We start from the raw sequence: 12,728 nt of genomic DNA on the forward strand, positions 1-12,728 counted from the left end.
GCTTCTACTGCGTTGATTTCTCTGATTGCTCTATCTGTGAAGCGGCCAAGGCAAATCTACGTGACTCTAATGCAATAAACTTACTGAATGATCTCAGAAGCCTGATTTCCCTGCCGGCGGCGATCCTTTGGAACTGCGATGGAAGGGACGGTGATTGCATGTGTGGTTAAACCTTTAAATCCTTCTCGAGCCCAAGTAAACCTTCGATTTATTTTGCTGGAATTTCTGCTGGGGTTCTGGTCTATCGCGAAGCAGATGATGCGGGTGGCGCGGTGGAGCGGGCGGCATGGTGGACGTCAAGATCGGAGGTTGCCGGTTTTCTCTCCCCTTTTTTCTTCATTTTTCCCGAATAAAGATGACGAGACTCGGCAGAAATCTTTAAAGAATGACATCCCCATGCTAGGTTCAAAGACGAACAAGAAATCAGGCACACGTGCATGGTGATGGTGATTGATGAAGTAGACAATGGACCTTGGCAGGAAAACTAGCTCTGACGTAGGCGGAGAGACGGGGCCGCGGTCGTCGCCGGCTGGGTTGCCGACGGAAACTGGACGCCCACTTCTCGTCTTCTTCAACACTGGCAGGTTACGGGGTGCTGGTGACGGAGACAACTGGGCTTCTTTTATTTTTGCAGATTGAACTCTCCGTTGAATTTGATGGTTAAGGAGCACAACTTCCAGTTGAGACCCATCACATGCAATAAACAGAGAAGGTAAACAAATAAACATCATGGCGTAGCAAATTGGGAACTTACCCTGCAATTTGGACGCCTGGGTTCGAGTCCCTTCTTATAATTTGCAGAATCTCCTCCATAGCTTTTCCTTTGATGGTAGGAACGTTGCGTTTTGCCACGGTCCCCACAGATGGCACCATTTGATAGTACTAATTCACCCGGATGTCGGTTGTATGTACTAAATGTATATATATGTAGAAGAATATAGAAGAACAAGAAGCAAGGACACAAGAAAATAGCTCAAATCCCTCTTTTATTAATATTGTTCTTGTTGTTTTAAGAGAGAAGGGAGAGGGAGCCGAGAAAGAGAGAGCTCATAGCTCTCAATGGGAAAAAGATCCCCCCACTTAGAGGGCTAGAAGCCCTTTTTATAGAGCCACCGAGGTGGCGGGTTTGACCCATCTCGGGTTTGACCCGTCACCTTTGACCCCCGACCCGTAGGTCAAGACACTAACCGCTCGACCCGACCCGACTATACACGGACCCGGGGTATATAACTTATCACAAGTAATATGAAGAAGATCACTACTTCAACCATTATTGAAAGAAAATGGAAACAACATTTTGACAATAAAGGTTGGTTCATCTTGCTATTATTTTTTGTATGTTTTAATTTTTTAATTCGTTAGTATGTCTTTATGAGGAACTCATAGAACATCGTATAAAATGAGCTTTTTCAAGAAGCAAGCTATGTAACAGAGTAATATCTACCAGTGAATAGGTTGTAGACTCTTCTTATCTTCCTGTGAAAAGGTCTTTAAGAACCAAGTGGTATGTAACAGTTTTTTTCTTTAGATTAAGTCCATTGTTCACATTTTGTATAACTTTTTAATTAACAGAGTAGTATGTTCCAGTTTTTTTTTTTTTTAATTTTTATAGAGTAAATACCCAAAATGGTTCCTCGACTATAGCTACATTCACAAATTGGTCCTCGACTTTCAATTTCAACCAATTAAGTCCTTAACTTTACAATTTTAACACGATTTGATCCTCCGTCTATTTGACCGTTTGTTGACTATGATTTTTGAGGATATATATGTAATTTCATGGTCCATCGTCGGTTTTTTAAGGTTCCGATTGCATTTTCAGACCGCACTCTAGTTGAGTTCGTACCAGAGTGAAGAAGACGACGTGTTTCCGAAACGGTGCAACGTCATCCTGGAGGCCTATATGTGCTCCGACGAGAGCTGCAGGTTATTCTAGAGATCGTCGATGACAGTGCAGTCGCCGGCGATGATGCAGAATTGCGGCGAATGATTCAGAATCGTGAAATTACATATATATCCTCAAATATCACGGTCAACAAACTGTCAAATAGACTGAGGACCAAATTGTGTTAAAATTGCAAAGTTAAGGACTTAACTAGTTGAAATTGAAAGTCGAGGACCAATTTGTAAATTTAGCTATAGTCGAGGGACTATTTTGGGTATTTACTCATTTTTATATTAAGTCAATAGTTCATATAACATGAACTATGGAATCAATATTTTAATTAAAAAGTTTTGGTAAGTGCTAAGAGCAAATACCTATTCTGAAGTGTGTATAAAAAATGTGGGCATGCATATCATGTGTATTCTGAAATAGTTTAGGCATTTGACTATCTTACCTGTAAGTATCCCATGAGTTCCAATTAATGTGTATGAACCAAAAATAGTGGACACAGATTACACCCCAGAAACAGAATACTCCTTGGACCAAAACAGATTGGAAAAAAAATTGTTAGTTAATGTTTAATTAGAAAACATTATGAGAAGGGCAGGAACATTTCGTATTAGAAAGGAAATACTACCAGTTCTGTAACGGTTGAAGCCTACCTTATAATATCCTTTTCTCGGACAAGACTCTGCCCATTCCTTCAATCATGGCAAAGTGCACCCAGAACCAGAATACACCTAGCACCAAATCACAGAAAATAAATATTTTTTTTTTAGAAAACCTGAATTTCTAGATGAAACAGTAGCAATGTATAAAAAAAACAACTAGATCTAAAATACGAATTTCTTAGTAGTGCACCCAGAACCAGAATACACCTAGCACAAAACCACAGAAAATAAATAAAATAATTTAAAAAACCTGTATTTCTAGACGAAACAGTAGTAATGTATTAAAAAAAACGACAAGATTTAAAATACGAATTTCTTAGTAGTGCACCCAGAACCAGAATACACCTAGCACCAAACCACAGAAAATACAAAAAAAAAAAAAAAAAAAAAAAAAAAAAAAAAAAAAAACCTGAATTTCTAGCCGAAACAGTAGCAATGCAAAAAAAATAAATAAATAAATAAAATTAAAATTAAAAATTTCTTAGTTTTAGGAATTGTTAGGAACTTAAATCAAAAGTTAGAAACATGTTATAGTCAGAAAAAATGGACTAGATCTAAAATACAAATTTGTTAGTTTTATAAATTGGTAGAAACGTAAATCAAAAGTGAGAAACATGTTGTAGCAGTCAGAAAAACGGACTAGATCAGTAAGATCACTACCTAAAAAAAAAAAACCAACTACCTCATGCATGATCCAGATCTAGGATTTAATCTCCATCTATCGCCATTTTTAAACTCTTCAGACTAAAAAAAAATACACTACTATACAAATCTAGGATTTCAAGTTCATCTATCGCCATGTTTTCCAACTTGATCTGAAAATATACTTCTTTAAAAAATGTAAATACAGATACAGATATATAAAAAGAATAGAAAGTTGGTATTTATCTAGAACGAGAGTGATTGTTTCACATTAACCTTCAGAATCAAGATTTGAAAATAAGTCTCACCAAGAGCTTGTACTTGACTTTGTATGCATTATAAGGAAGAAATGCAGACGAAGATGTTTCAAAGCTTGCTAAGAATAGATGAGATGAGACTGCCTTCATCGTGAATAGAAATTCAAAGCTGTGATAGTGAAGAAAACCTTGAACTAAGTTCGGAAAATGAAAGAGGTAGGTGTGAGTGGAGTGGCCGAGTGGGGTAACACAATGTGGTAGGCGTGTACATAGTCTGACTGGGTCGGGTTATGCAAAGGAAACGGGCTGCTGAACTGGGATAAAATTGGGCCTATTTTATAATATCTGTATCAAGTTATTATTTGATACATATGTGTTGTGTATACATAATGGGCTGGAATTGAGCTCATTATCTATAGATCACATATATACCTACATATACATATTTTAGCGAAATTAATATTTAATTAAATATATTGTGTATATACTTCATATGGTTTCTGTGTTGATTTTTATGCTTAATATATATGTTGTGTATGTTTTATTGTTTGTAGTAGTATACATATAATAGATGACAATTTATTTTGTGCATCAGGGCGCGCGTTGTATTGTGCGCCCTGATACAAAACGACGTCGTTTTAGATTATTTTTATATTGAAATTTCGCTACCAAGTGTTAGCGGTTAATTTTTCTTTAAAAAAATTCATGTTTAAAAATATACATAATTTTATACTAGAATACATATAATTGTATAAACAAATACACATAATTGTATAAACAAATACACATAATCATGTCAACTCCCCCTCTCAAAATGACGTTGTTTTGGGAGGTGTGAGGCACACAGTGCTATGTGCGCTGTGGTGCAGGATATAACGATTGATGATAGATTGTTTCTAATAGAGTTAATACCCAAAATGGTCCTTCGACTATGCCATAATTACCAATTTGGTCCTCAACTACCATTCTTACCCAATTAAGTCCTCAACTATGTAACTTTTACTCAATTAAGTCCTCAACTATACAATTCTTACCCAATTTAGTCCTCAACTATACAATTCTTACCCAATTTAGTCCTCTGTATTAATTTGACTGTTTGTTGACTGTCAAAAGTCGGGATAAAATTATAATTTTACAAGATTTCTCCTTCCTCTCCATTTAGCAGCGTCAAACCATGCAGCAATACACTCCGATCAGATTTCGATCGTCAAAAAATCGTTGGAAATCAAATTCATGGGCTATCCGATGCATAACCACTACTTCGATACTGACAGGTTTAGAACCCAACCGGAGCTTATTGCTACATGGTTTGGCGCTGCTAAATGAGGAGGAATGAGAAAACTTGTAAAATTACAACTTTATTTCCACTTTTAACAGTCAACAAACAGTCAAATTGACAAAGGACTAAATTGGATAAAAATTGTATAGTTGAGGACTTAATTGGGTAAGAATGATAGTCGAGGACCAAATTAGTAATTACGACATAGTCGAGGGATTATTTTGGGTATTAACTCTTTCTAATATTCTTCATGTATTTTCCTCACAACTGTTTGTGTTTCATTTGCTTCATACTTATTACTTATTTATTATACATCATTTTTTGAATATTTTGTAGAAAATAATTCATCAAGTTGGCAGAACACGTAATAGAAGCAAAAATATCTACAAGAGATCATGTAAGTACTAGGGTGTTGGTTCCTTGAATGGCTATGATACCATCAGATCCAAGATTGCTATTCAAGTTTAAGAGAAGACAATTCTCATTAATGCTTTCATATGAAATGACTATAAATAAAAGTCAGGGACAAACGTTATCCCGTGTTGGATTGCTACTCAAGAAGCCAGTTTTTGTACAAGGGCAGTTATATGTAGCCGCATCTAGAGTGAGCAATCCTAAAGGTCTCAAGATTTTGATTTGTAATGAGTTGGACAATAGTTGTAATTCAACCACTAATGTAGTTTACAAAGAGGTTTTTATTAATTTGTAATTTAAAATAATAATTTTTCATTTTATAACATTGATGCTTATTACTTAGTATGTTTAAATCTCAAATTTGAAATCTTACAAGAATTGTAATATCCACATAATAAAATGATTATCTTACAGTAAACAAACATTAGTTCCTAAAATTTTGATCCGTGCGATGCACGGGTATCATACTAGTTTGTTATATATTGATAAAGAAATTTTCAATACTTTACTTTCAAAATAAGAGCAACACAACAGTTGGAATTTTTCTCCAATATTCCGCCTCACCATTTACTATCTTACTCATTTTAAATTATAATTAAATCATAATTATACTCCGTATGAAGGAGGGGCAAAACTTTTGCAGCACATAAAAGAAAAGATATTGAGCTTTGGAAAAGAAAATAAGTGTTTGGATTTGTCTCAAGAATGAGAGCTAACATAACATGTTTTCTGTTACACAGACAGACTAGTACCGCAAACATCCATCCAGCTGTACATATGAGGTACACACAAGCTCCATTATAAATATTTCAGATTTACCATTCTACAGACATCTCATCCTACTACCATTCTTCTTTACAATTGACAATACAAACCCCCCATAAAAATACAGAATCACAAAACCAGCTCTCTTTCTCTTTCACTTTCAGAGATGTCACATTTCTGTTCAGCATACTGTTCGTCCATAGCACACACAAGCAAGATATAGATTCTTTGCCCATTTTTCCTGCACTCCACCAAACAAAACATTAATTCCCAAGCCCCAGTTCATAATCCAAACTACCACAAATGGGGTGACCAAAATACACTCATCTAAAGATTTTAAAAGCACAAGCACCTAGCAGAAGAATGACTCATTCAGTTTCAGCAATCAACAATTTATTTATACAACTGCCTGAATGAAGAGAGTATTTAATCCCAATCTAGTTGGGGACACTATAACTATATGGATTCTTTCTCTCCTAAATTCTATCACAATCCTTGCTTTAGTCTTTATATCCAAATAAATTATTTTTTGAAACTCCAAATAAATATCAATTCCATTACCTTGACGTGTGTACTTGGAAACTGAGATGTACGCAGAGTTTCTTGAGTCTCATCGCCAGGTCTGCGTTTAGGCACACTCAAGATAAGAGCAGCCTGGTCCCAAGTAGCAGCTGTTGACGTAATCCGGAAACCACGATCCCACCTCTTATGGATGCCTTCACTGGGATACAGAAAATCAAGCTCCACTACCTATCAAATGCAAAGGTTCACCAAATGTTATATAAAGGAGAGAACTGTTAGACAAGACTGAAATGGACGACTTAACATCCAATGTTTCCCCCAGACAGTTAGAAAATTCACTTGTAATGCAGATGGGCAATACCCTTGAAATTTCTTTCAATTTGATTTTCGATTCAAAGTGGAAAAGGTTAACAATAGCAAAATGTTGACCTTGCGGCCAGAGAATAAACATGCCAATCAACAAAGAGGAAGAAGAATAACCTGCTCACTAAAACCCGAATTGCGAGACATTACAACAGCCCACTTGCTACCGGCAGTTGCCATGGAGGTCACATGAAATCCTTCTTTCCACTTTTTGCTTATCCACTTGAATGGAAAGAACTCACTGACTTTGTAAGACTGTTGAGTATACTGAGTGCCTGCAAAAGTGTACCAATTGTAAGATAAGAGTGGGGGGGGGGGGGTTTAGGAACTCGTGAACTACCACTGGATGGTAGAAAGAAATAAATGCATTTTGTTACAGAAAATGTAGACAACACAAACTACATAGTCTAGGTGAATTGAACAGGAAAGGGTGGGACTAGATGATCAAATCCATGGAAGATTGAATTGACAGGCAACCTAATAGTTCAAGAAACATCGAAACAGACATGTGCTTCATTATCATTGTGATTGATTTTTCATCTTTATCACTATCAAGTAATGTGCTTCATCTAGGTAAACCCACAATTAGTCAGAAAATAAAAGATTTAATACCCAAACCAGTAAAGAGTAACATCTAGACAGAAATCTGCTTCATTAATCTTGTGATTGTTCTTCAAATCTTATTGCTATTAATTAATTAGTGTGCTTAGGTCTCCGTGGAATTGGTTTGAAAGGGTTTAATCTCCAAACCATAATAGAGTGTGTTCCAGCCATATCACATAGGTTAACTGACTAGGCCTAATAGTGGCGGCTCCAGTATTTGGGAGTTTCACACAAACTGATCAGGGGTCTACAAACAATGAATGTGTCCATCTACAAATAATGGAAAGAAACTCAATATATTTTAAGGGAAAGCACAACATGGTTTAAGATTCATAGCCCAAGGCATGTAAACAGATCATAGATGTGTATATGCAAACAATGAGTGTGCTAGCTGAAAAACCTACCTTTTGACATCACTACAAGAGAGCTTCCATTATTAGCACCAGCAAGGGAACTTATATAATAGTTCTTCTCCCATTGTTCCATAATCCATTCCTGTAGTCACATTGTAAGTACACAGGGCTGTCAACGGTTGAGATTGACACAACTAAAAATACTGGAATTCAAATAAACCCATGCTTGCCTTGTGTAAGAATGATGGAGATAGCTCGTAAACTTGGCTTGAGAAGTTAGTTCCAGCATCCATGATAATTGCCCATAAGTTGGAACAGGAAGCCACACAACTGATATATAATCCATCTTCATGCCCTTTCTCTACATGTTGTGACAATCTTGTTTCGGCTACATTATAATGGTACCTAAAATGCAATTTAGATAAGGTATGAATTTTTTAGAATGAACAAAAGGCATAGTGCAAAATCACTCATCATCATAAAACATTGATTTGAGACTTAAGGGGGAAAAAATTAAAGACCACATTACTAGATTTCTTCCAGCAAGTGCATAACTGTATCCACGCTTAAGAGCAGCAATGACCATCGTCATCATCACCAGTGAAATACAAATAACCTGAGCATATTAGGAATATCCTCCCATAGATTTTTTTAAGTCATCAAATCTCATATCAACCATTTCTCTTATGAGTATCCTCTCAAGTTCTTGTACAATTTCCAGTTTTTCCTCATTTCCCCAAAAATATAGATTAAAGCAAATTTGTAGCCCTATGTTATTACAAAAAAAAAAAAAAAAAAAGAGCTGTTTCACCATTATTGAGTTCATTCAAATTTCTGACCTACCTTGGGGAATTTCAGAGGAGAGGGGAGGCAAGAATCTAAAGCTTCAAAAGATAAAACTCAAGCACTCAGAAGGTAAAGACATAAAGTACATGCATTAAAGAAATATCAACCTCTGTTTCATGGGCACCCTTGCATTGTAAATTGAAATCCACTGGGTTGCAGGAACTCCAATTCGAACTTTCTTCCTAGGCTGGTCTTCATCATCATCAAGATTCAGTCTCGCTCTCTTTTGACCAACTTGAATAACCTATAAACACAACATAGTGAGGTCACAATTGGCAATTTAACTAGCAAAAAAAGTGGGGCTGGCAGAAAAAGGTAGAAGTAAAACCTTCTGAGCACCATCCGTGTTTAATGGCCTTATAGCAGGATCAGGTCCAAGCAATCCCGAAAATAGAGATATCAACTTTGAATACTTCGGTTCTTCATCAAATTTCATGTTTATCACTAGATCAAGAAACTCTTTAAGAGGTGCAGGGCAGAAGCAGCAAAGCATCTCAGGAGAGGTTGCCATCTTTTTCTTGCTGACCAGAAAGGACTTATTGTCTCCCTAACACATTCAGAAGATAATTTGTGGGAGTAAGATTTGCATGAAAGAAACATAAAAGGCATGTTTCCCACATTAATTAATTAGACAGAAAATAAAAATAAAAATAAAAAAGCTAGTTGACAGAGCATACCTGATACCCTTGCCATGGCAACCTGCCTCGATGAAGAAAAATAAGGGTATATGCTAACGACTCTAGATCATCCCTTCTACTAGCAGTTCTACCCAAGTGAGCATGTACACTTGCATACCGTACAGTCCCTCTAGAAAATTATACACAATAAATCAAACATCAGAATAACAAAGAGCACATGTAGTTTGGATGTGGAAAACAACGTATTGTATACAATATACTTCACCTAAATGTGTCAGGACGTTGATCATAGTCAACATGCTGTCCCCTTGAATTGTCTTTCCATTTAGTTGCTGCAATTTGAATCATGTCACAATTAAGAAACAAATATCATATTAGAGAAAGTAAAAATATTACTGCGTACTAGTTAGATTATGTTACCTAATCCCAAGTCAACAAGGAATAACTTCTTCTCTTGTGGTGTTGAAGGCTGACCAAGTAGGAAATTTTCCGGCTTCACATCTCCATGCACATAACTAACATAATAATCAATTGGAAGAATCAATTAAAAACTACCAGGACCTTACATTGACTACATGAAAATCAATCAACAAAAAGTAAACACAATACCCTTTTGCATGCATTTTCTCTAAGATTGACAAAGACTCTACAGCAATACAGGCCACCATTTCTGCAGACATCCTGGAAATAGCACAAGCATAAGATCAATGAAGTTTATTGTAACATGTAATAGAAAATAAGAGAAATGAAAAAATACTTCCATCAAATGTACAGTTTTGGATTTACAATTAAACAAACAAAAGAACCCAATTTAAATGTCTAATAGAATGTCTCCCTGCCACGTTCAATTTTATTATTTAATTACACAATAAAACAAGAGCCAGTAAAAAGAGCTACAAAGCACCTAGCACAATATTAGTATAAAAATTTATTATTCTATTAGAATAAAATAAAATGCAATGCTACAATATTTTGAGATCTTTTCTTGCAGCCCCAAGTTCAATGTATTGTTTGTATATTATGAGAAGGATTCTTGAAATGTAACCAAAGGACCAAGAAAGTAAACTTCCAAAATTCTTGTTTATGAAAATATTTTTCTTAATTCTTTCCAACAACTGCAATTATAAGAAATGACCTTTGTTTCAAAGGGGGAGTAAAAAAAAAAAATCCCTTGACCCAAAGAAATCTTAAATGAATATCACAATTAAATATAAGTACTAATTACCCACCAGATTCTTAAGTATTCATAGTCAACTTATTAAAACTTAATCTGGCCACATTACAGTAAGTTACATAAGGATACATGTTTGAAAAGACTTTGAAGGCTAGAATAGACAAACATTGATTTGTACTTACGATTGTCCAGACGAATTCCATACATCCCATAAGCTAGGACCCAGCATGTCCATAACCTACAGATAATACATTGTGATCAACATGTGCAAGTATGCATAAACAACCATCACAAAACATTAAAAGCAACCATTTTTCAATAATGCAACAATGAAGCTTTCAAATAGTTTACATCAACCAATAGAAATTCATGTCCAAAATTTGACTGAGGTAAATTGGCAATCAGCCAGCATGAAAAATGCTATGATGGGGTTAACAACTACCTAAAGAACATCCATCCCCAAGTAATTAAGGGATATAATGAACAATCCTGTTATAAATGTTGAAATGGAACCAGAACAGGAACTTAAAAGTTAAAACTGTCCTGCCTCAATAGTACTAATTGTTTTAGTTTTTGACCACAAATATATGAATATAAATATGCATTACTTTTCAGGAAAACAATACTGGATCATTTCAGGGTTGCAATTTCATCAACAATCATTTTATGCAACATATATACAGAGTGCATAGTAGAAGAGTAACTTCTACACATACCATTATGTAGTAGTCACCCTGTTTGCCTTTATAATGTACTCTCGGCACACCATGACTGCCACCAAGCGTGCTGCTCAACCAAAAAGATAAAAAAAAAAAAAAAAGATAATGTTTTAATCCTTTCAGAGTGTTCTTGGCATTCAGATAAACAGGCTTATTCCTTACTTGTAAACTTGCCACTCATATGGAGGCCCATAGCTACATCCTTTGCTATTTCGGTGCTCAAACTTCAGGGCAACCTAAAATCACAGAGCAAGTCATGTTGGATCAACAATTTGCATACTAATAGAAGACCAGAGAGAGAAGTCACAATAGATAGAACACTTATTGGTTCCACATATGCAGCTAGTGACATTACCTCCGCAGCCCCCGCACCACTACGTTCATTACCACCAGAAACACGGCGGCCCAAAAAGACTTGACCAAAACCACCTTTGCCCAGCTTCTTTTCAACTTTATAGACCGGTGACTGTCCTATTTGCACCTGAAAGTTCAATCCGAGTATGAAGAAAAGAGAAAATTGGGAGCCTGATAACTATGAGCATATAAACATATAAATATTGACAAGTTCATGCCAGATACCTCATCAGGGAAGGGAGGAGTGTTTCCCTCGTCCTCGCCAGTCCCTTTGTTATTGGCACTCAATCCACCGCTCTCATCCCCCATCTCTTCCTCTGCCCCTTCTTCTTCCCTCTCTTTAGCCTTTATCTCCTCTTCTTCCCTCTTTGCCTTCTCGGCCTCAACCTTTGCTTTAGCGGCCTCTTCCTCCTCGACTTTGGCTTTGGCTTTAGCCTTGGCTGCTCGCGTCTTAATATAAGTACTCCTAACAACTAAATCTTCTTCTTTCCCTTGACTCTTCGGTGTCTGTGGATTCTGCAACTGTTTTCGTCCTGGATCCGGCTTCGGTCCTTTAGCCCTTACCAGAGAAGCGCGGCGGCGGCCTCCACTCTGCAACTCCGGCATCCTCCTCTGCCCATGCAAATCGAACAGCAACCCAGAGAACTCGAGATTAACATCACTGCTACTGAGATATCAACACCATAGACATCTGGAAAACCCTACCCGAAATCCTAAACCTTGAAAGAACTTGTTAAAGGATATAAAATCAAGGATTCAACCCGAGAGCATAAGGAAATTGTTGAATTTAACCCAAATAGAGATGAATATTTGTGAGTCCAAGAAGAGTAGTATATACTAGTGAAATTTTGATGCTAGGGTTTGTTTGAGAGACATGAAAATGGAAAAGCTTTGAAGGAAAACTGTAGTCGCCTCCGTGGGCGTTTTTGTAGCTTATAGGGAGAACGGGGTTATGCGGGCAATTGGGCAAATTATCTCGTGTCTCGGCGGAGCAATCTTCACGAGTGCGCGCCAACCCAAAATAGAACTTCCAAAATTTGCTTCACATAGAATGTGACATTAGAAAAATGTAAAATTACTTTTTATGTTTGATTATTATTATATTTTAAGGGTGAAATGTGATTTTGTAGACAAAAATATGAGTGAAGTATGTAATGGAATAATTGTGAAGGCAAGAAGCAAATCAATCATCAATATGTTCAAAGATATAAGAGTTTATACCATGACAATGGTTGTAAAATGT

The 12,728-nt window shown here is 36.3% G+C and overlaps 1 protein-coding gene across 1 annotated transcript; it reads right to left on the reverse strand.

The window, feature by feature from the left end:
* Positions 1 to 5,815: 5,815 nt before the first annotated feature.
* Positions 5,816 to 12,457, reverse strand: LOC109148800 (casein kinase 1-like protein HD16). The gene is made up of 16 exons (XM_019296529.1): positions 11,711 to 12,457; positions 11,487 to 11,612; positions 11,294 to 11,367; positions 11,129 to 11,198; positions 10,595 to 10,650; positions 9,848 to 9,919; positions 9,659 to 9,753; positions 9,504 to 9,570; positions 9,278 to 9,407; positions 8,929 to 9,147; positions 8,708 to 8,844; positions 7,985 to 8,159; positions 7,806 to 7,896; positions 6,916 to 7,073; positions 6,475 to 6,663; positions 5,816 to 6,154 (listed from the first exon to the last, which is right to left on the reverse strand). Exons 1-16 carry the CDS (start codon positions 12,089 to 12,091, stop codon positions 6,095 to 6,097), a joined length of 2,100 nt encoding a protein of 699 aa, XP_019152074.1. The 5' UTR covers positions 12,092 to 12,457; the 3' UTR covers positions 5,816 to 6,094.
* Positions 12,458 to 12,728: the final 271 nt, after the last annotated feature.

This window comes from Ipomoea nil, unplaced genomic scaffold (genome assembly GCF_001879475.1).
Source record: "Ipomoea nil cultivar Tokyo-kokei standard unplaced genomic scaffold, Asagao_1.1 scaffold2144, whole genome shotgun sequence".
Classification (NCBI taxonomy): domain Eukaryota; kingdom Viridiplantae; phylum Streptophyta; class Magnoliopsida; order Solanales; family Convolvulaceae; genus Ipomoea; species Ipomoea nil.